At 46.0% G+C, this 21,439-nt stretch overlaps 1 protein-coding gene across 1 annotated transcript; it reads right to left on the bottom strand.

Moving 5' to 3' along the window:
• Positions 1-5,874: 5,874 nt before the first annotated feature.
• Positions 5,875-14,104, bottom strand: adamts1 (ADAM metallopeptidase with thrombospondin type 1 motif, 1). The gene is made up of 9 exons (XM_086007236.1): positions 13,180-14,104; positions 12,330-12,761; positions 11,991-12,123; positions 11,327-11,494; positions 10,579-10,865; positions 9,878-10,064; positions 9,497-9,675; positions 8,720-8,895; positions 5,875-8,470 (listed from the first exon to the last, which is right to left on the bottom strand). The coding sequence occupies exons 1-9, from the start codon at positions 13,723-13,725 to the stop codon at positions 7,732-7,734; spliced, it is 2,847 nt and encodes a 948-aa protein (XP_085863362.1). The 5' UTR covers positions 13,726-14,104; the 3' UTR covers positions 5,875-7,731.
• Between the last annotated feature and the right edge of the window lie 7,335 nt (positions 14,105-21,439).

The raw sequence follows: 21,439 nt of genomic DNA, 5'->3' as shown, positions 1-21,439 counted from the left end.
GTGGCTGGGCCATGACAGGGATGATTGTGAAAGAGGGGCATGGAAGTGGGGACTCCTCTCAAAGCGCTTCCATTTCTCACCTATTGCCCTCCCCCCAGTCAGTACCCCATGTGCTGCCTCGTGTCCTGATGGCCGTGTCTGCCCCTGCACAGGTGCAGGTGGAGCAGTCTTTGGCGGGGCCCTCACAGGCTCTAAAACCCAGAGGACGTCGGCCAAGAGCATCTCAACAGTCAGAGCAGGGATGTGAGCAGCCTGCCTCAACCCCTGCTCAAGCCACAGGGGTTGCACCAGGTAGAAGCACGGGGAAAAGGACGAGTAAAGATTTGTAGCTGCACAAGGGTCTGCACATGGGTGTCTTACACATTGTTGTTTTGTCAAATGTTTTTTCCTCATTCGAAACACATAAATATTATTGTTTTGCATCACTTTCCTGTGTTGCCCATTCTTGGTTGCTGGTTGGCAAGTGACCTTTTCAGTTGTTTGATGATGAATGGGAAGACCTGAATTGACGGTGACCAATGGGGGGATGTGAAAGGGAGGCTTGGTTGTTTGCAGGACTGCTTTGTGTTAGTGGATTTGGGGGGGGGGGGCGGAAAGTGGGTTTTGCATGAGGTTGTGAGATGTGTGCACTGGTGAAACCCAAGTGAACCTTGCAATAATCAAGGCATCCCGGGCAACCCGTGCAGCAATGTGCGCCGCTGGTGGTGCATTGTCCTCATCACCTTCCGCCTCCTTGTCTTCCTCCTCATCATCGTCTTCCTCCTCCTCCTCAGAATCCTCTGACTAGCCTCTGACTTGGTCCTCCTGCAGGTCCAAACCTCGCTGCTGGGCACTGTTGTGCAGAGCGTTGCCCACCACGACCATTCTGGAGACCGTGGCTGGCGCGTACTGAAGGGCACCTCCAGATTTGCCTAGGCACCTGAAGTGTGCCGATAGCTTGTTCGATGACACACCTGGTGGTCATATGGCATTCATCGTAGCGCTCCCGGGCCTCATTCCTCGGGTTTCTGAGAGGTGTCATCAGCCACATTTTAAGTGGGTAGCCCTTGTCTCCGAGCAGCCAGCCGGTAACTCAGCTTCCAGGCGTGAAGACGTTTGGGAGGGTGGGCTACCGCATGGCGAAAGCATCATGGCAGCTGCTCGGGAATCTTGCACACACCTGCATAAAGATCTTTTGGTGGTTGCACACGAGCTGCACATTGATGGGAGTGGAAGCCCTTGCAGCATTTGTCTTATGCATTTGTGTGCCGTCGACTGGGAGATCCTGCAACTGTCTCCGGCAGAGCCTTGGAAGGATCCAGAGGCAAAAAGGTTGCGCGCACTGGTGACTTTGACAGCCTCTGGTAAAGCATGACCACCAGGTCCAGCTGGCAGCAGGTCTTGTTCCAGCAGGCTGAAAATGCCAGCCGCCACCTGACGCAACATCGTGAGCCTCCTGAGACACTAGTGTTCAGATATGTCGAGGAAGCTTATCCTCTGCCTGTAGTCCCTGTGTGGCCTCCTGTGAGCTGCACCTCTCTGCTACTCCCCTCTCTCCTGTGGAGCTGCAGGTCTGTGACTAGCAGGCTGCTGCTGCCGCTGTTGCTGCTCATCTTGGTCTTCATCTGAGGTCCAGTCTAAGGCAGCATAAGTGGTCCCATCCTGATCTGATTGATCAAACCTCCAAAGTGCAGATCAAACCTCCAAAGTGTAAATGACGCCTCCAAAGTGTTGAAGAAACTGCCAAAGTGTGTAAAGCAACCTCTCAGCAAAAGCACTGTGAACAAACCCTTTCCCACAGGCAGGTAAGAAAGCAGCTGTGAGTACTGAGTATTTATTGGCATATTTCCTTGAGATTGCTTCAGCCCCCTCAATTGCCGATGTGTACTCAGCTTGCTTTCAGTGGCGAGTTCCAGGAAGCCTGGGAAACCCGTGGACCCAAGTTAAACTGAAAAATCGATGTCAATATCGCTCTAATTAAGCGATTAACATATGTTAAATGGCAACCTGACTCTCCCGAGGGGATTGCTCACACGCAGCCTAATGCGCCGCAGTGAAACCCGGAAGCCGGCGGGTTGGAACCGGCTTCCCGACGCGTTGTCATTTCGCCAGCTTTAACCCTCCCACCCACTCCCAAATCCACGTCCTCCTGCACATTAAAATCCAGCCCTGCGTGTCTTAGTGAGGATTCTGAAATCTGATTGGTTGAAGAGCCACACTGTTGCTTTCCCTGCTCACACACGTGACAGATCCCTAGTAGAGGGCACTGTGCTGGAAATTATCTCTAGCAGCTGTAAGTTGGTGCTCAGAAGCCTGCAAAAAGTCTGTGGGCAGCTGGCAGCCTGTTGAACGGCGAGTGCTATTCCTTCACCGCTGACCGCAAAACCTGGGCCAATCTCTTTGCAAAAAAATAATTTGTCAAGCCTTTTTTATTTATTTACAAACATGAAGCAATAACAAACAAATTATCATTTTGGTTGCACGTGATGATGTTATGATAAAAAAAGCTATATCGCTCTTCGCCATCAAATAAAAGTTTGTCAAACACATCCTTCAATGCAAATACTGCCCTTTTGACTTCTATGTATTGTCTCTTTTGTTTTCCCTCCAGTTTCTCCCCTCATCTCCTGAATGTGTTTTCTCATGATGGGCTATGGTTCCACAGGCACCAGTCGCTCTCTGGTCTCTCAGCCATGTAGCTTTACTTCACGTGTGAGCCTACACAGTGAGTGTCAGTGGGCTACTCATCAAATGAGGCCACCAAAATCAAGTCCAAACGTGTCCTCACCTGTGCACACCTTTTCCATCAGGAATGGAGGACTACGGATCAGGAGTAGGATATCTGGTTCATTTTTGTTTACCTTCACAGCTCAGGCCCACTGAGGTAAGTTTTAGCATCCCAGTTATCTCCCTGACTGAGATCAGCACAGCATTGGGATTGAACTTGAGATTTTCTTGGTCTGTATAGTTCAGCATGACATAGTGTACTGCACTTAATGAAACATTGGGCAGATAAATAGAGTCATAGATTTATACAGCACAGAAAGAGGCCCTTCGGCCCATTGTGTCCACGCTGGCCATCAAGCCCTGTCTATTCTAATCCCATTTTCCAGCACTTGGTCCATAGCCTTGTATGCTATGGCGTTTCAAGTGCTCATCTAAATGCTTCTTGAATGTTGTGAGGGTTCCTGCCTCTACCACTCTTTCAGGCAGTGAGTTCCAGATTCCAACCACCCTCTGGGTGAAAAAGTTTTTCCTCAAATCCCCTCTAAACCTCCTGCCCCTTACCTTGAAACTATGCCCCCTGGTTATTGATCCCTCTACTAAGGGGTAAAGTTCCTTTCTATCTACCCTATCTATGCCCCTCATAATTTTATACGCCTCAATCAGGTCCCCCCTCAGCCTTCTCTGCTCTAAGGAAAACAACCCCAGCCTGTCCAGTCTCTCTTCATAGTTGAAGCGCTCCAGCCCAGGTAACATCCTGGTGAATCTCCTCTGCACCCTCTCCAATGCAATCACATCCTTCCTATAATGTGGCGACCAGAACTGCACACAGTATTCCAGCTGTGGCCTAACTAGCATTTTGTACAGCTCCATCATAACCTCCCTGCTCTTATGGCACCATTCAGTCTCAATATGTTTAAAAGTAACTGCATAAAACAGGAGGAATGTGTGTGACATTGTTAACTGTGTTAATAAAGGGAATGTGCAAATTGGAAGACTGGATTAACACTATTCCATGCAGGAAGGGCCTCCCTGCTTCTCCTCACTGGATCTATGACTCAGCAGTTTTGTGAAAAGGAGACAAACTGGGGTGGAACAGAATGTACACCTCTGAACAGTGCGCACAAGAGATTCAGAAAAGGCAGAAACTTAATTACACAGACAATTGTGAGGATGTGGAATTCACTTCCAGGGTTAGTGGTTGAAGCAGAAACTATATCAACAATCAAGATTAGATCGGATAGCCTATAGGCATAACTGAAATGAGTTTGAGGCAATCTTATCTCAATTCCTAGTCAGTGCAGATACACATTCCACATTCTCAATCAGAAGATAGCTCACGTGCAAAATGAAAATATATACTGATGCAGTGGGGGTGGGGCCTCTCCTGAAGTTGAGGGTATGGAGGATTATCTTCTAAGAATCAAGACACATTGTTTGGAGCAGAGTAATGGGAACGTTACACTATGGAGGTGATTTTGCCAATGGGGACGTGATGGAGGTGGGACTGCTGCTTGTCGGGTTTTAGTCCCGCCTCCATCGACGTCCGGCCAACCCACGCTATTTTCCCTTGATTGACCTTGTTACGCCCGCCCAGCGGGCCTAGCAGGCCAATTAAGGGAAAGCCGGTTACTGGTGATGTCAGCGAGTGATGTTTCATCTGTCAAGAGCTTTTGACAGATGAATTGTTATCGTTTGACGGCTCTGTGAAGCTGTCAAACACTGACAATCTGTCTTCTAAGTTGAGTCTTTACTCAAGACTCAATTAGAAAGCCTTCCTGAGCAGAAAGCAGAAGGCTGATGCATTTGAGAATGCAGCGGCCATTCTGCTTTCTCTGCCAGTGAGATGAGGGAGTCCCGAGACCTGAAGGGATGAAGCCTGGAGGAAGAAGCAAAGGTAAGTAAAGCTTTTAAAACACTCAACACTCACCTCACACACTTACCTCTGCACGCATGCACCCATCACTCACCTGCACACTGGACATCTCGGCCCCTCCGGCCCCCGCAGACCCACGGCCCGCCTCGCTGACCCTGGCGAGGTTCGGAGCCGTTGGGAAGACCACACTTTAGGTGGCAAAATAGGGATTATCCAAAATAATTGGCACTAATCCCCTTCCCGCCTCGAGGAGACGGCTCCCAGCGCGGGTCGGGTACCCACCTCCTGGGAAGATGGCACGGAGGCAGGTTGGGTACCCGCCCCCAGATTCTGCCATTTTCATGGCAGTGCCGCCTCCCCAGGGCTGGCAAAATCGCTCCTATGTCTAACCAATCTGTCCAGTGCATGAGAATTCTTGATGAGGGCACTTGTGGGGAAAAAAATGGAACAGATTTCACCGAGGAAAAAAACACAGACCCAACAGTTTTAAGAGAAAAATATAATTCGCTGGATTGCCATCTTGACTCAGTTGAAGTTTAAAAAAAAATTGACAACAGTTTTTACTCAAGGAAGTCATGGGGTAAGTGTTGTGTATGTACCTTTAAGGGAATAACTGGTCTCAGACTGCAGTACCGGCAGTGACCACCCCTGTATAAAAGGCACTAGCAGCCTTCTGTAGTTTCAGTTTCCCAATTGTCTCCATTCAGTAAAAACTTGTTATAATCAACTCCTGCTGTCCGTGTCTCAATTATACACGGACATAATAGTAAGGGCATGCAGTTAACAACTAGCTCCAATCCCAGAGTACTTTACAAGGGACAGAGGGGGACACCACGCAGAAGACAGGGAAAATAAAGAAGAAACCCCCAGGTCTTTTTGAAGAGAGAAGGGAGATGTAGTGATGTGAAGTGGTTTGCAGGAGAGAGTTTTAAAGAACTGGGGTGGATGTTGTGACTGAAAGATCAGTCTTTGATAAGGAAGTGGATTTCCTACAACAAATTACTTTGACGTGTAGTGACAGTTATGTTGGCAAACATGGCAGCCATTTTAAATTACCAACATTCCACAAATAGCAATGGGATGAATGATCAGTTCATTTGTTTTTGGTTGAGAGAGGAATGCTGGCCAAGACACAGGGCGATCTCCCGACTCCCCTTCAAATAGTGCAATGGGATCTTGAATCTAATAGCCAAAGTACTGAAACCAGAAAGCCTAGCTCTACCATTCTCATCAGAATTTACTGTCTTTATCCACCTCCATCAGACACACACAGCAAACACAAGACGACACAAAGATTGAGAATTCAATCACTTTTATTACCTCCTAGTGACACATTATACTGTATAAATAGTCTATTCTTGTTAAATGTTCTTTGTTCCTTTTTTAAAAAAAAGCGATAACTTAAAGATTATATTATACAAAGCTTTACAAAAATAAATAAGTTTATTTGAAATCTGTACAAAAATGGTAAGTCCTTCACAGAAGGAATTTAAATACTCTTACTTATAAAGTACACCTCGCTGGCTTGGTGCTAGTTTAATATTTACATTCTTCACGTAACTCTGCGGATTTCAAATCTGTAGCTTTGTATTAATAGCAGCCTGGGTATAGCATAGTTTAAGCTGTTTTATTTCCTTTTTTTGAATAAAATAAATCTTGCCCTACATCACTGAGGTAGGTGGGGACTGACCTGGCCACAAGCAGAGAGAACGACCAGTACCAAGCTGTTTGCCAGGAGCTTGGGATGTTATTCGACAATACCTTGAAGCAAGGATGTCACAACAAGAATTCCCCCCCTTCCCAATCCAATTCCTGCTACCATTCTTTTCTGAAGGCACTGACTCTTGTTAGGGGCTGGTTTTCCGGTATCTTGCTCATGTGGCCATTCTTCATTCTCTGTCTAGGCTCACACGTCTCGGCAGGCATCTGAGCCCGTCACAGCTGAGCCTAGTCCCGTCCTCACACCCATGTACTTTGCAGCACACATCACTGGATAGTGATAAGGAGTGGGAATTCTGGCTGATTTCCTCTATCCCCCGCCCCCGGCCTCGGATGTGAGGGCAAATATAGAGCCTTAACTGGTGTCCCAGTTGCAATCAGCTAACTCAGCACAGATTGGGAACGGAGCCAATATTTGCTTTTTTTTTTAAGCTCTCATTCCAAGGTTCTATACCCACCTCTTGGTTTTTCAGTGTTCCAACTAATGCCAGCTATATACCCTCGCTGCATATAAGGACTTAAGCTAGTAGCTGGCAATGTCATGGATAAGTCAGCATATGCAAAATAAACTGAACTTTGGTGTATGGATTCCTTGATCCTGCAAAACCAAGCGGGAATCTTGCTCACAGGCACAGTGGTTGGAAGGTTTGGGCTACATTATCTCTGACCCACATTCCCTGGGAGCATGAGATTGCAGAATCACCCAGTTTGAAAGAAAGCGGGGCACAGGATGAAGGGCATAATCAATCAGCGGCAAAACTGGAATCTTCAACTTCCAATCTGTGGCACAGCAATTGACTGATATTCACTTTATTACCTCTTAGTACCAATGGCAAAGTTGGATATTATTCTGTAGAGGAGTGAACAATAATTATAACACCCAATGGTGTAAGGATTCAACCCACAATAACATCATATAACAGGATATTCTAGAAATAATCTAAAACAAATGGTCCCCTGTGATTAACAGGATTTGTTTCTTCTCAGAGAATAAGAGAATATCTCGTTGCGGAGAGCGAGTCCCCTGGTATTCCTTCACTTGTAACAAAAGGTGGTCACATCTACACTCGCCTGCAGCACTCATGGGGTCTTGCACACTTATCTAAGAATGAGACAAACCTCTGATTTCACTGTCAACAGTGAGAGATCCTGGTATTTAAAAATCAATTTCTAGTTACTAATTGACTTGAGAGATAAACAATGCTAGCATTGAGTTCCCCAATTCCCCCCCCGCTCCCCCTCCCCCAAACATCCACCTACTGGTCCATTATGAGTAAATCAAACATTCATTGTCAAAGGGAAAAATGGGTCAGATGACTATCACGTTTCATGTCACATGACATCACATGACAAATGGATCGGGACACCCTTACTTTCAGTGCATTTAGGTTGAAAAAAACATATCTGAATTGTCTTTTGTTTATGTTGGTTCTTTAACTACAAGCCCGTATGGTGCAAAGGCCAATCAAATGTTTTGGTTTCTTTGAATTGTTGCAACTCTCCTGCGGCAGCACCTGGCCATCACGCATGACGCATTTCAAAGACCTTTTCCTAAAGCCCTTCCCGCATGCCTTGGAGCAGGCTGACCATTCTCCCAACAGCCATCGTGGGCAGGGGATGTCCGCGCACAATCGGAGGTCATCAGGCTTCAGTTCTTTCACGCAATCAGTAGCCGGCCTCCCATAGATGTCCGTACATTCCACTGACCTGCGCTGCCATCCCAGGCCGCATGACTTGGAGCACTCTCCCCATTCACCAATAACCCACTCAGAGGTCACTGTTTCCTTGATGGCATTGAAAGACTCCTTTTTGGGGTTGGGTTTAGTTGGATGATACTGCAAGTTTCTCTTCACATAGAATGTAAATTTGATTCTTGGACGCAATGAATCTCCCACCGTGAGTACCTCAACAACCAGGGGCTCCTTGAGGGCACCAAAGCTACGAATTCGTTCCAGCGATACTGAGGAGCCAGTGTATCTCAAGACTGTGCCTTGATATGAAATGTCCTGTTCTAGCGTTGACAAAGTGTACTCTCCATTGAGGAGGTATGTGCCATCAACTTTCTTCAATGCCAGGTAGTTCCCATCATGTCTTGCACCACGGAGACTGCGTTGCTTTATGTCAATGTTGGTCGCGCCAGCTGGAATGGTGACAACCTCCTGGTATCCAGGTCTAGAGGGACAAATTGAAAGAAAAAAGGCCACGTTAATCTGACGGCTTTCAGTTTCAATATAATGTCAACTGAAGCGTGAGCTCTTATCAGGTAGCAATGGTCCACATCTCTTTAAAGTGGCATTCAAATGGTTTACTAACACCAAGCCAAACAGTTTAAACATTAGAACTTATGGTGAAACTGTAAACTTAGCTGGATGTTATACATTTAATCAATTTCAGCAGCACAAGCAAAGAGCTCCGACTTACTTTGAACGGTCAAGTGAGCCGGCAATCTTCTTGCAAGTTGAGCCTTTGCCTCTGCACACACCGCACTTGTCAAACTTCTTGCTGGAACCGATGACTCTATCACAACCGGCCTTGACACACTGTCCTTGAACACAGACAGAAGTGGAGTCTGGACTACACTGGGTGCCATCAGCAACCTGGGAAGAAATGTAATATATTTATTACTAATCCTGGAAAAAAAAAGCTATCCCAGTGATAAATAACCTCTGCAGAGAAATGGAGCACTAAACAGAAACTGGACTGATCTGATTACTCGCAGCCTATATCAGAATAATTTTAATAAAATATTAATTCTCTTGGGCTTGATTACTTTTTCCCTTCTCATGTTTTTGCCAATGCAGATTTCATGCTATTTTTGAGAGTATCTATAATGTATCAAATTTAAAATGGATACATGAATAGTAGTTATAGCAGAGTAAAACAGTCCATGGGTGGGTGTTCTGCACTGTACTCACTAGCTGGCAATATTCTACCCATTAAAATGAATGAATGGAATTCGCAGGCTGGCAGGGGCAAAAATGGAAAAGCCCTGGCCCATGTGTTTGCAATACTCTTAATTTAAAGATTCCTTGAACACTTGACTGTTGGAATGATGGTAAGACTTGCTCCCATCCCCCATAAACTCAGAGCTCAAACCACGATCCCACCAGCCTGCTGCTCCCCTGTCCTTTAGGATCTGGCAAAAAAAATCAACTGTGGAGAAGCTAAATGGAATTGTTAAGCAATTGGAAAACATACCTTGGGTTGGAGCACAAAGTAGTAGCCGGTGCCTTTTGCCTGGCAAATGAGTTTGCATCGGTCCTTAGGAGAGACTCCAGCATATTTCGGGATCCATTCAACTGCAGGCATGCCTCCAAAGGCAGTGGACTTCGATAAGTCATTGTGCATCTCGCACTGCTCTTCACGGAATGTTTTGCCTGTATTTAATAGAAACAAACAAACAAAAGATCAAATCCACTGAACTGATTCAAGTAGTACATCAAAGTCAAAACGAGGAACTTGAAAAAAAATATTCAATTTCTCAAATCCTAAACGTCACTCCAGTGGGAAAGGAGTAAATCCCTCTCAGCTGGAATTACTGACTGCAGTAAAGCAAATGATTGTTTGTAGGGATCTCACCATTGTTATCTGGGCACTCCATGGTGTTGCACGATTTGTACTGCACCCGCTTTCCTTCGCAGTACTTCCCACCGTTCCTTGGGATTGGATTGTCGCAGTGCCTAAACGAGTACTGTACTCCTCCACCACACGTCCTTGAACACTCACCCCAGGATCCCCATGGGCCCCAGCTCCCATGCACAGGAGTCTGTAAAAATTGGGAAAATTATTTAGAGAAAAAGAATAAAATTGGTAACAACACAGTTAAATATACAATGGTTCTCCAAGCAGTCACTGCAATTATTTTTCTCCCATTATTTATTCCCCCTTCCTAATTTGTCTTCCCCTCTTGTCCCAAGGGGGGATCATTTTGGAATGCAGTTCCACAGGCACCATCGGCTCTCTCAGAACTTGTCATCCTATCAGAGATAACCTCATTTCACTTAGGACGAGAGCTCAAATGCTGAAAGAGCGACAGTAAGCGAGCTTGAGAGAGAACTTCCACCCATTATCATCCAGACCATATTTAAACCCAAGTCTTAAAAGTGAATGGTAATCTGCTAACCCCCCGTACCACCTAGTTATCCCTTCACTACAGGGCATTTCAGCATGCAGCGTCACAGAAGACAGACACTAATTAATCAGAAGAGTAAATAAAGCAATCAAGATCAAGTGTGCAACTTAGGAGTAACCAAAGCAAAATATGTCAATGCAACACTTACATTATAATCCTTCATGCTTGTCTGATTAACGCACTTTCCCTCCATGCACCATTTCCCTTCCCCGCAGCCGGTACCATCGGCCCAGGGGAAGTGCTTGGTTTGGCAGATGAGCATCCCACCGGACATGCCCGTGCACCACAGTAACGAGCAGGTGTTGCTGGCATCAGGACAAAGCCTTGAATCTTCCCCGAAGGTGAACTGGCACTGGCGGTCTGCATTGTAGGTGCTGCCTGGCAGTTCACCGGGAAGCTGTAGTGGCTTCTGGGGCTTGTCCAACAGACACTCTCCTGAAAACAGAGATGCAAACTGATTGTTACCTTGTGATAACAACAGCCCAATATAAAACTGCACAACATAAAATCTTATTTGTTCATTGGCATACTTTCCAAAAAAATTGGGTATTCAAAATAAAATGGGAAAAAACTGCTACTATTAGATTACAATTAAGAAAAAATATCAATTAATATAATTACAGATACTATTGGGTCCCTTGGTCTAGAAATGGAAGAAAAATTTTAAAAAAATGTGCTTATAATAGTTAAAGTGCACTACAATTTGTACCTAGTCCGTTATTAAAAAATACAGACCCTTTTCATTCAAAATAAAGTTTATTAATGTTATTAAAAAATAAATCTGTCCATAATAATGTATATTTAATCAAATCAGCTGCCAACACTGTACATTCAAAAAATATTTTTTAATGAAGTTTCCCAGAAACACAAACTTTATTTGGGGTGGGGGTTCTTACCATGCCCATTATCCAGGAAGGAAGTGATCATGTAAGCACTGCAGGCAGACCAAGGCTGGTTTCTATCCAAGTTGGAGAGTGTCGACGCCATCATGTGGGAATTCCTAGTTAGACCAACGGTATGGAGACACTGCCGTGCGTCATCGTGGGGCATATTAAACACGTGGCCTAGGAGGAGGAAAAAAAAAATCACTTCAGTCTCAGATGATGCAAACGCTTGACATTACACTTGTACCGATGCCAGATTATGCCACATTCCAGTGCCACGTGGGCCCCATGCACCTGTCCTAACGTCAGATGTGCCTCAGACAATACTATACACGTGCTCGCCATCCCAGATGGACTATAGAATGGATTTAGTCATGAACTAATAATCTGTCCACATTTCTCCCAGATCAATAAATGAAATTTATGCCGTGCGATTACTAAAAATTAGCAACTTCCCCCTACACAGTTAATATTTAACACAACTGACTGATTAAAAAGATGCTTGAATGGGTCCTTCCCCACTATCCCCCAGAGAGTATAGGGAATGACCTAAGCAGCAATTACAAAATGAGCACAAACTGCTGGAGGAACTTCATCTGTAGCAAATGAAAGCGAATGTAAAGTAAATGACAAAATAATTACTATTAACGTTAATCACGGGGGGAGGGACACTTACCCAACTCGTGCGCTGCAGTGAAGGAGGCTTGTAGACCATCATCTTCAATGACCGAGCAGCTTCGGCTAGGGTCACAAATCGTCCCAACATCAGCCATCCCAAGGGTATCACAAGTCTGGGCTCCACACAGATCCTTAATAAAGAATAAACAAGGGCAGCATTTAGCAAAATCATAGGAAAAAAAATGTTAACTATAAATGTTGGCATCCTTCTTTACCAAGAACTTAAAAAAAATCAAGTGATTCTCAAAAGATGCTTTGTGAAAGGCCCTCTGTATGCACATTACACAGATTGGACATGCATACTAATAGACTGGTTTGGACAAGAGCCTTGACTTACCATTCTGGTGAAGAGTATAGCAGTGTCGTAGTGCTCTGGATTACGGTCACTGACTGGGTTGTGCTGCCTCTGCCAAGTACAGAAGTTCCTCAAGGTCAGGGCAGCGTTGGAGGACACGTCGGGTCCCTTTGCCTTCTCGTAGACAACCAGGATCTTCGCCACCACCAGGCTGACGGAGTTTTTGATACTCGGGTGTTTGTAGAGTTTGGCCGCCACCGACATTAAGGTCAGGAGATAGTGTTTGAGCCCGCTGCCGTGGAACTCTGCCATGGACTGGTCTGCCACCAGCAAGATCTCCACGTAGCGAGGGGACGAGACGAACCTCTTGGCTCTTCGGTGCTCAGAGGCTTCTGATGGCGCGGACTCTCCCTCTGATCCAGGCTGCTGGGTCTGGGAGCTCTCGGTTCTCTGGGGTGTATCCTGATCACTTACCTAGACACACATTAAAAAAAAAAGTGAAATAAGACGTTTGTTTAAAATCAGTTAGAACCTCAAGTTTTCATCTCTAACACAGAAGGCAGCTCTGCACCTGGAGAGGGCAGGCAGCCCACCAGAGCCCCTTGTGTCCAGGGAGCTCGGCTCGGCTGCTGGCATTCAGCGTGTCTGACATCTGCAGCCTGAAGGAATCCAGGACTAAAAGATTCCACCTCGAACTGCAGCCAGACATTTGCTTTTGTATTCAAGAAAAAAAAGTGAATTTAAAAAAAGAAATCGAATAGGCTTCAAGGTGCAAAAAGTGTGATATTTAAGGGAAGTTTACAAGAGAACAGAAACCGGGGACAACTTCTTGCAAGAAGCTAGGATGGCCTTAAGCAGAAAATCCGTGAACTGAACCCGGGGCGGTGCTTACCCCACACTTGGTGCCGCCAGAGCTAGCTGAGGATCTCAGTCTTGTCCTCCGGATCGAGTGAGGCTGGATCTTGCCCGAGCCCGTCTGGTTGCTCGGCTGGATGTGATATTCGTCTCCTCCGATCACGAAAGCGCCCTGGAGCCCATCGCAGAGGCTGAGCGCCGCCAGGGTGCCGGGCAGCGAGTTGACGGTGCCGGTGTAGAAACAGTGGCGCAGGTCGGAGTCCTCCTGCCTCTCCTCGGCTTCGCCAGGCTTGGGTCGTCCCAGTCGTTGCAGGGTGACAGCCGGGGCCAGGAAGCTCTGATCGGGCTCAAGTTCCAAGACGAAGCGCTGCCCGAAGGCTTGCAGCCGGTAGAAGATCTTCTCCCCCAGCTCCTGCCACTTCCCCGGGGCCAGCCTCTCCCGGAAACTGCCGGCTCCTCGCTTCACCTCCTCCAGCTTCTCGTCCAGCCGCACCGGGTAGACCAGACTCTCCTCGGAGAGACCGCCCAGAGCCTGCCCGACGGCCAAAAGCGGCAGCAAAACCAGCCTGACCACCGCATTCATCTTCAGATGGGATCGCCGAGAAATCCTGAGCAGTTTGACTGAAAACAGCCGCGAGTCGATTGCAAAAAACTTCCGGACACTTTTAAAACTTATTGCATTAAAAAATGCAACTTTTTCCAGAGATTGGATTGGAAATAAATATTTTACAAAGTCAGTCGGAGGGAATCACAGTTCCAATCTCTGCGTTGCCTCTTTTTCTTTGCAGCAGTAGTCAAGTTTCCCCCTCCCTTGTGGAGTTGCTGCTGGATTATGATATATATCTTTTTGCCTTTCCAAGTAGCTGCTCTTTCCCCCCCTTCCTAACGCTTCTTTGGTTTGTGCTGTACTCCGCACTCCAAGCGCTCCTTTTATACAACCCGCCAGCTCTGCTCACTCGCCGGCAGCCCCTCACCCGGGCCCCTTCCTTTCCCTGATCAAAGCCCCTGCAGCCTATCCCAGCTCGGTGCGTAAGTGAGAGTTGCGAGAGTCCAGCTGGCCCCGAGCCCAATGCGTCCACCGCCAGGGAAAGGGCTCTCGCTCGCCCCTGGGGCTTTGGGGCTTTGGGGCGGGGGGGGGAGTTTACTGAACAAGCAATTCTCAATTTTCTTTTTGCACCTTTTTTTAATTCCAGGTAGCCCTGATGCCGCTTACGTATAACCCGTTCTGCGAAACACAAAGTATCACAGACACAATGTCACATTCGCAGTAAACCTCTCATTTCTCACAGCTTCCCCTTCGTTCAAACTTGCATCTAAGTTCCACATTACTGCCAACTCCCGAACTGAAACTCTGGGTAAACTCACCGGGAACTTTCTTTGTCTCCCTTATACAGATTAATATCGATTTTAGTTTCTATTCAATTTAATGTGACTCCCCCCCCCAAATTCTATCGTTAATCTCGAATTTTATGTAAATTATCCCGTTTCAAACGACCTGACATTTCTCTCTCTCTCCCCCCTCCAACCGAACGTACGCAACGGGCATTAACCGTTTAAAAATAAATTTCACACTGAATCCAAAAGAAAGTTCTTCAAAAACGTTTTTTTAAGACAAGTTCAGTTCTGAGCTTTGGGTGGATCCCAAAGCGAGCAGCTTTTTAAGGTGGACGCGGCCGATAAAGTAGGCAAAAAAAAAACAAATCATTATTCAAGAAGTTGTAATAACACATTTTATTTTTTTTTCATTTAAAAACTTAAATGAAGAAGAAGACTTGTTTGGAGAACACAGCAAAACGCATCTTTCCAGGTCCAATATTATGATAACCTCTACAAGCGGCCGCTTAAATAAACAGGAGACGTGCCCTGAAGCAGATATTATACATTGTCTTTTCTATTTTGTAACTTTAAGATCACATCTTTCTAAACACAGAAGCCAAGGTTCCATTTGAAGTGGCCAGAGCGACATTGGCTGTTAAACCAGTGTCTCCTTTTGCTCGCCACCTTAAGCAAAGTTTCGCGAGCCGGGCTGACTGTCTGTGCGGCCCGAATCAATGCAACAGTGTATCACTGAATCAAGGACAAAAGCAATTACATATCTGAGCGGAAGCCATCATTAAATAGACAAGCTTTGTTTCTGAAAGAGTTATATGGAACCCTCCCTTCCTAAAAATGATTTTTAACAAGTTGATTAATTAACCCTTTGTAATTAAAAAAAAAATCAAAATTAAATAAAAACAGGGCATTTTTGTTAAGAATCCCATTGCTAATGTCCAGTTCAGTTATTACACGATATTGGTGTGGATAAGATAAAACCAGGACTCCATCTCGGTACCACTTTGAGTCTAACCTTTACCAGGTCTTTACTAACAGCGTGTGCTTCAGGTGATTCTAGGGAGTAGATGCTCCTCGATTTTAACAGTGCATTTCACAATTTTATGTTCATTTCACCAGCTGTTGGGCCGTGACTTGTTTCTGCGCTGTTTTATTAACTGCCCAGTCCAATGCAACCTCTCCGTCCGAACTTGCAAAGCGACCGCAACCTGTAACGCGATTGTGTCGGGGCTGCTCCGTTCGTTCGCCCGCACCTCAGCGTTTCCACCAGTGGCACTTTCAATAACAACAGGCAGGTTGAAATGAAACACATCACAGTTTGTTCAGTTTCGGATTAGTGAACCCTCTCCCGGGCCTCGGCACTACAAGTTAGTTAATCATTTTTCCATTTTAAGCACTGGCTGTCAAAGGATCCACTATATTAGAGTATTAATCAAGGAACTGCAGTAACAAGATAGGCAAAATACTGAAAATAAAAACAAAATGAATTCCAAATGTACAAGTTTTAAATTTTTCCAAGTTAACTTTTTCGCCCATTCAAAATGTACATTTCTAGATATAGGTTATTTTTTGGAAGAAGACAGTAAGGCACATTTTGAATGTTATTTTTCCCAGTGCTCAAGTGTTAAACTTGAATGTACAGAGAACTCGCAATGGAGCAACTCCGACAGCAGATGGCGACTCTTAACCACACTTGTAACAGATTCCTAAAATTAAAAAAAACAGATTCCTAAACTCTCATCAACCTGCGTCATTTTTTAGTCAACCTGTGGCGTTTAGGTGGAGTGCAATAGAACAGTTATAGGTCAATAAATAGAAACTCAGACCCTTTGATGATTCCAGTGTAAGCAAACAGGTTAGATCTGACAGCTGCTTTCATCTATCATTTGAAAGACAGAGTTCTCACTGAGTGCCTATATTTACCTGATATACAGATGTGAGCTGGATGCAGAAACAGTAAGAACCTTGAAGATGCTTAATTTACACTCTTCTCGGCATTTCAGCATTTTTCTTCTAGGTGCTTACAATAAATTATCTATGCAGCATTTTGTTTGTTGAAGATTACTTGGGATCTATAATGTTTTCTAAATTCCCAATCTTACTCAAAGGCAGCACGAGGAGCTGGTGTGAGAAAGGGGAAAATGTAACAGTGATTCAGTAGATGGTGCTTTTCTGTGACCGGGGTTGAGGCATACTGATAGGCCATAGTAGAGGCAGCTTCGTTCTGCATCTGCCCATTCTATACAGCCTACGAATGGGCCCCGGAATTGGAAAATGTTCCATTAATGGCGAGTACCGACATCTGTCACTTTGACAAGCTCAAAATGTAAATTTAAAAAAGTAATTAAAAAAAAAGACCTCAGTATTAACATGTCAGGGCAAAGTGCCATGGAATGGTGGAACTGAGTTTATACCTGTGATTCCTCACGTCGTGCTGAGGTCAAGGTACCAGGTAGAGGCCAGGTGCTTTCTCAAGGGGGCAGTAGGGAGAAATTGGAAAGAGGGATTTCTCTCCCTCCCCTAGTGCTCGTTTCACACACCTCCTTGGGGATGAAATTCCAATCATCGCTAAAACTGTGAAGGTTGAGTGGCAGCTACCGGTTTTTACCCACCTACCCCTTTCAGATTAGTGAAGGCAGGAATTACAGTCGCTATCCAGCCCCGCAGAGATTGTTTGTTGGACGAGGTCTGCAGAGGGTCTGGTTGCATGACCAGCCAGCTGCTCTCTTACTCACACGCGGTGCACAGGATGGGGGCAAAAATTAAAAGAAAATGAGGAAGTCACACCTTCAACATAAATAAATAGAACTGGAGTCTCACCAGGGTTCCTTCTCACCAGGAAGTACAACCTACTTTCAGCTCAGTGCCATAGGTAACGTTCAACGGACACAATGCTGCATTATTATGAGGCAGAAACTCAGTAATAGGTTCCAGATGATGTCATAGAACACAAGGTGCGTTGTTTGAAATATGCTCCTGTATGTGCTGACCCATTTTTTATTGTCGTTGCTCAACATATTATCTTCTTCTTAGGCAGTCCCTCGGGAACCGAGGATGACTTGCTTCCACACTAAAAATGAGTTCTCAGGTGACTGATGAGTCCAATGCGGGACCTGCGGTCTCTGTCACAGGTGGGGCAGACGGTGGTTGAAGGGGCGGGTGGGTGGGGTGCTTGGGTTGACGTGCGCTGCCTGCGCTTGGCTTCCGCTTGCTCCCGGCAAAGAGACTCGAGGTGTTCGGCGCCTTCCCGGATGCTTCTCCTCCACTTTGTGCGGTCTTGGGCCAGGGATTCCCAGGTGTCGGTGGGGATGTTGCACTTTTTCAAGGAGGCTTTGAGGGCGTCCTTGAAGCGATTCCTCTGCCCACCTGGGGCTCTCTTGCCTTGTCGGAGCCCCGAGTAGAGCGCTTGCTTTGGGAGTCTCGTATCGGGCACGCGGATGACGTGGCCCGTCCATCGGAGCTGATCGAGCGTGGTCAAAGCTTCGATGCTGGGGATGTTGGCTTGAGCGAGAACACTGACGTTGGTGCGCCTATCCTGCCAATGGGTTTGCAGGATCTTGCGGAGGCAGCGTTGGTGGTACCTCTCCAGTGCACTGAGGTGCCTGCTGTACATGGTAGGCCCAACATATTATACACAACTACAGAAAGTAGTGGCGAGTATCTCCCTCTTTTCCTGTTTCTTTCTAGTTCTCACAATCATTGGGCTTTTGTTGGCTGATGGTAAAGCCCACGCATCTTAGGCTGCGACCATCCTTCTTGCAGAGATCATACCAACATTTCAGAATAGGTCAGTTAGGTCGTTGAAGGTGGGGGCCCAGCGGGATATAGGAACAGGGCAGGTAAATGGGATTAGGACTACTGCTCATACAGAGGATAAACACCACCATGGACTGGTTGGGCCAAACAGACTGTTTCCATGTTGTAATTTCTATGTCATTCCTTTTGAACACTCCTGTTCCTGCACCAGTGGCGTTTCCTCTAGCTTTGGAACAGAAATTGATTTGGTTTGGTCTGTTTCTCTGATCTTGACCATTTATCACCAATGATAATGATTAACTGGCCATTAATCTCATTTCTGTTTTTGGAAGCTTGTTCTGCGCAAAATGGCCGCCAAGTTTGACTACATAACAAGTCACTGCACTTCAAAGGTTGTGTGTGCAGCCCTTTCGGACACTTCTGAGAGACCTGATAAGGTGCTGTATAAAGCCAAGTCTTTATGTCTTTTCTGTCTTTCCAAGTTTTCCTCTGTTTCTCAGCTCATTTTTTTGTGATTTTAATTTGATATGTAATCCCGTTTGTCTGCATTGGGCTTCCTAGGAATTATGTATATATTTTTTGCATTGGGCAAAATTTATCAATAAACACGGGGAAGAGGAAAAAGAAGTGTAAGGAACCCTCTGACAATAAATGGGCGTAATTGCATTGTGGGCTACAGACACCAGCCTTGTGATTCGTACCAACTGTCACAGAGCTATATCTTCTGAATTATAGGTGATGAATAATTCCTTACTAACTGTGATATTGGTCTTGTTGAAATGTCATTGCACATGACCTTTCCAATGCACGAAAACTCCTTTGTGTATGTAAAAGCAAAATACTGCGGAAGCTGGATATCTGAAATAAGAACAAAAGATGCTGGAAACACTCAGCTGGTCAGGCAGCATCTGTGGAGAGAGAAACAGAGTTAACGTTTCAGGTTGTTATCTCTGTTTCTCTCTCCACAGATGCTGCCTGACCAGCTGAGTGTTTCCAGCGTTTGTGTTTTTATTACAGTTGTCCTTTGTGTATGTATAGAACCATGGACCATGTACAGCAGGCACCTCAGTGCACTGGAGAGGTACCACCAATGCTGCCTCCGCAAGATCCTGCAAATCCATTGGCAGGATAGGCGCACCAACGTCAGTGTTCTCGCTCAGGCCAACATCCCCAGCATCGAAGCTTTGACCACGCTCGATCAGCTCCGATGGACGGGTCACATTGTCTGCATACCCGATACGAGATTCCTGAAACAAGCGCTCTACTCGGAGCTCCGGCACGGCAGAGGAAACGCTTCGAGGACACCCTCAAAGCTTCCTTGAAAAAGTGTAACATCCCCACCGACACCTGGGAATCCCTGGCCCAAGACCGCACAAAGTGGAGGAGAAGCATCCGGGAAGGCGCCGAACACTTCGAGTCTCTTCGCCGGGAGCAAGCGGAAGCCAAGCGCAAACAGCGGATGGAGCGTACGTCAACCCTAGCACCCCACCCACCCGCCCCTTCAACCACCGTCTGCCCCACCTGTGACAGAGACTGTAGGTCCCATATTGGACTCATCAGTCACCTGAGAACTCATTTTTAATGTGGAAGCAAGTCATCCTCGGTTCCGAGGGACTGCCTAAGAAGATGTACAGAACCGTAATCAATTTACATATTTTACCAGTAGATGGCACCAAAGGAACATTTTTTTTACACATGTGAGGGGAGAAATCCTTCTATTTTCTTCCCAGGCCCCCTCGTCCCTCCACCCTACCCCCTCCTCACCCGACCAGACCCTGTGATGATGGATGACCCACTGCCAATGCGCTGTCAATACTTTTACTAGCGAACCACAGGCAATGTCATAACTCCACAGCAACGTTATAAGCAAGTTCTAAAGAAAGAAAGACTTGCATTTCTATAGCGCCTCAAAGCGCTTTACAGCCAATGAAGTACTTTTGGCATGTAGTCACTGTTGTAATGTGGGAAGTGTGGCAGCCAATTTGTGCACAGCAAGCTCCCACAAACAGCAATGTGATAATGACCAGGTAATCCATTTTTGTTATGTTGGTTGAGGGATAAATATTGGCCCAGGACACCGGGGAGAACTCCCCTGCTCGTCTTTGAAATAGTGCCATGGGATCTTTTAAGTCCACCTGAGAGAGCAGACGGAGCCTCGGTTTAACGTCTCATCCAAAAAACAGCACCTCCGACAGTGCAGCACTCCCTCAGCACTGCACTGACCTCTCTAGAGCCCATTGATGCTCACTTGGTGGACACAAGTTCTCATGGTGCAACATGTGAGGTCGAATAAACCCATTCAACATTTTATTTAAAATCAGCACTTGTGTGTTTATTAAACCAACAACCCCAGTATTAGATTCCAGCCTGTAACTCACTCCCAGGTATCCGTTATTCTATGCATCTGAACCCTTCAATTAGATTCCATAATGTAACTCACTCCCGGGCATCCGTTATTCTATATATAAACCATCTGAACCCCTCGATTACATTTCAGCCTGTAACTCACTCCTGGGTATCCATTGTTCAACATGCCTGCAATTAAGGGGGTTAAATAAAAGTTTATATTAACCTTATGTTCAATGTCCACCAGGTGGCAATAGATGACCAGATTCTAGCTCTGAATCACCAAAGCCAGTGACTGGAATGACTGTGTGATACCACTACCCCATGAGACTGCTATCCAGGAACAGATTTTTCACTGTCTAAAAATTTTGGACCAGTTTTACTATTACAATGACTAATTCACTGAATTATGTATCATGACAGCAGATGCAGGATTACATCCAGGAAATTCGTCAATTTTGACGAGTAATAATCCCGAGAACGTGAGTTCAAGTCCCACCATGGCACTTGAGAATTTAAAAAAAAAATTGTTTATGGGATCAGGGTGTCGCTGGCAATGCCAGCATTTATTACCCATCCCTAGTTGCCCTTGAGAAGGTGGTGGTGAGCCGCCTTCTTGAACCGCTGCAGTCCATGTGGTGAAGGTGCTCCCACAGTGCTGTTAGGGAGGGAGTTCCAGGATTTTGACCCAGCGACGATGAAGGATCGGCGATATACTTCTAAGTCAGGATGGTGTGTGACTTGGAGGGGAACTTGGAGGTTGTGGTATTCCCATGCGCCTGCTGCCCTTGTCCTTCTAAGTGGAAGAGGTCACGGGTTTGGGAGGTGCTGCCGAAGAAGCCTTGGTGAGTTGCTGCAGTGCA

The sequence above is a fragment of the Somniosus microcephalus genome, chromosome 14 (assembly GCF_052327205.1).
Source record: "Somniosus microcephalus isolate GS21.2 chromosome 14, FLI_Smic_1.0, whole genome shotgun sequence".
Lineage (NCBI taxonomy): Eukaryota > Metazoa > Chordata > Chondrichthyes > Squaliformes > Somniosidae > Somniosus > Somniosus microcephalus.
This window is presented reverse-complemented; position numbering and strand designations above follow the sequence as displayed.

What these genes read in the sequence shown, in the direction of transcription:
- adamts1 (XM_086007236.1), bottom strand. Translation starts at nt 13,725, where the DNA reads ATGAATGCGGTGGTCAGGCTGGTTTTGCTGCCGCTTTTGGCCGTCGGG. An exon ending in CTGGCGGCACCAAGTGTGGG is followed by an intron (nt 12,762 to 13,179) that starts GTAAGCACCGCC and finishes ATGTGTGTCTAG; the next exon opens with GTAAGTGATCAGGATACACC. An exon ending in CACTGCAGCGCACGAGTTGG is followed by an intron (nt 11,495 to 11,990) that starts GTAAGTGTCCCT and finishes TCCTCCTCCTAG; the next exon opens with GCCACGTGTTTAATATGCCC.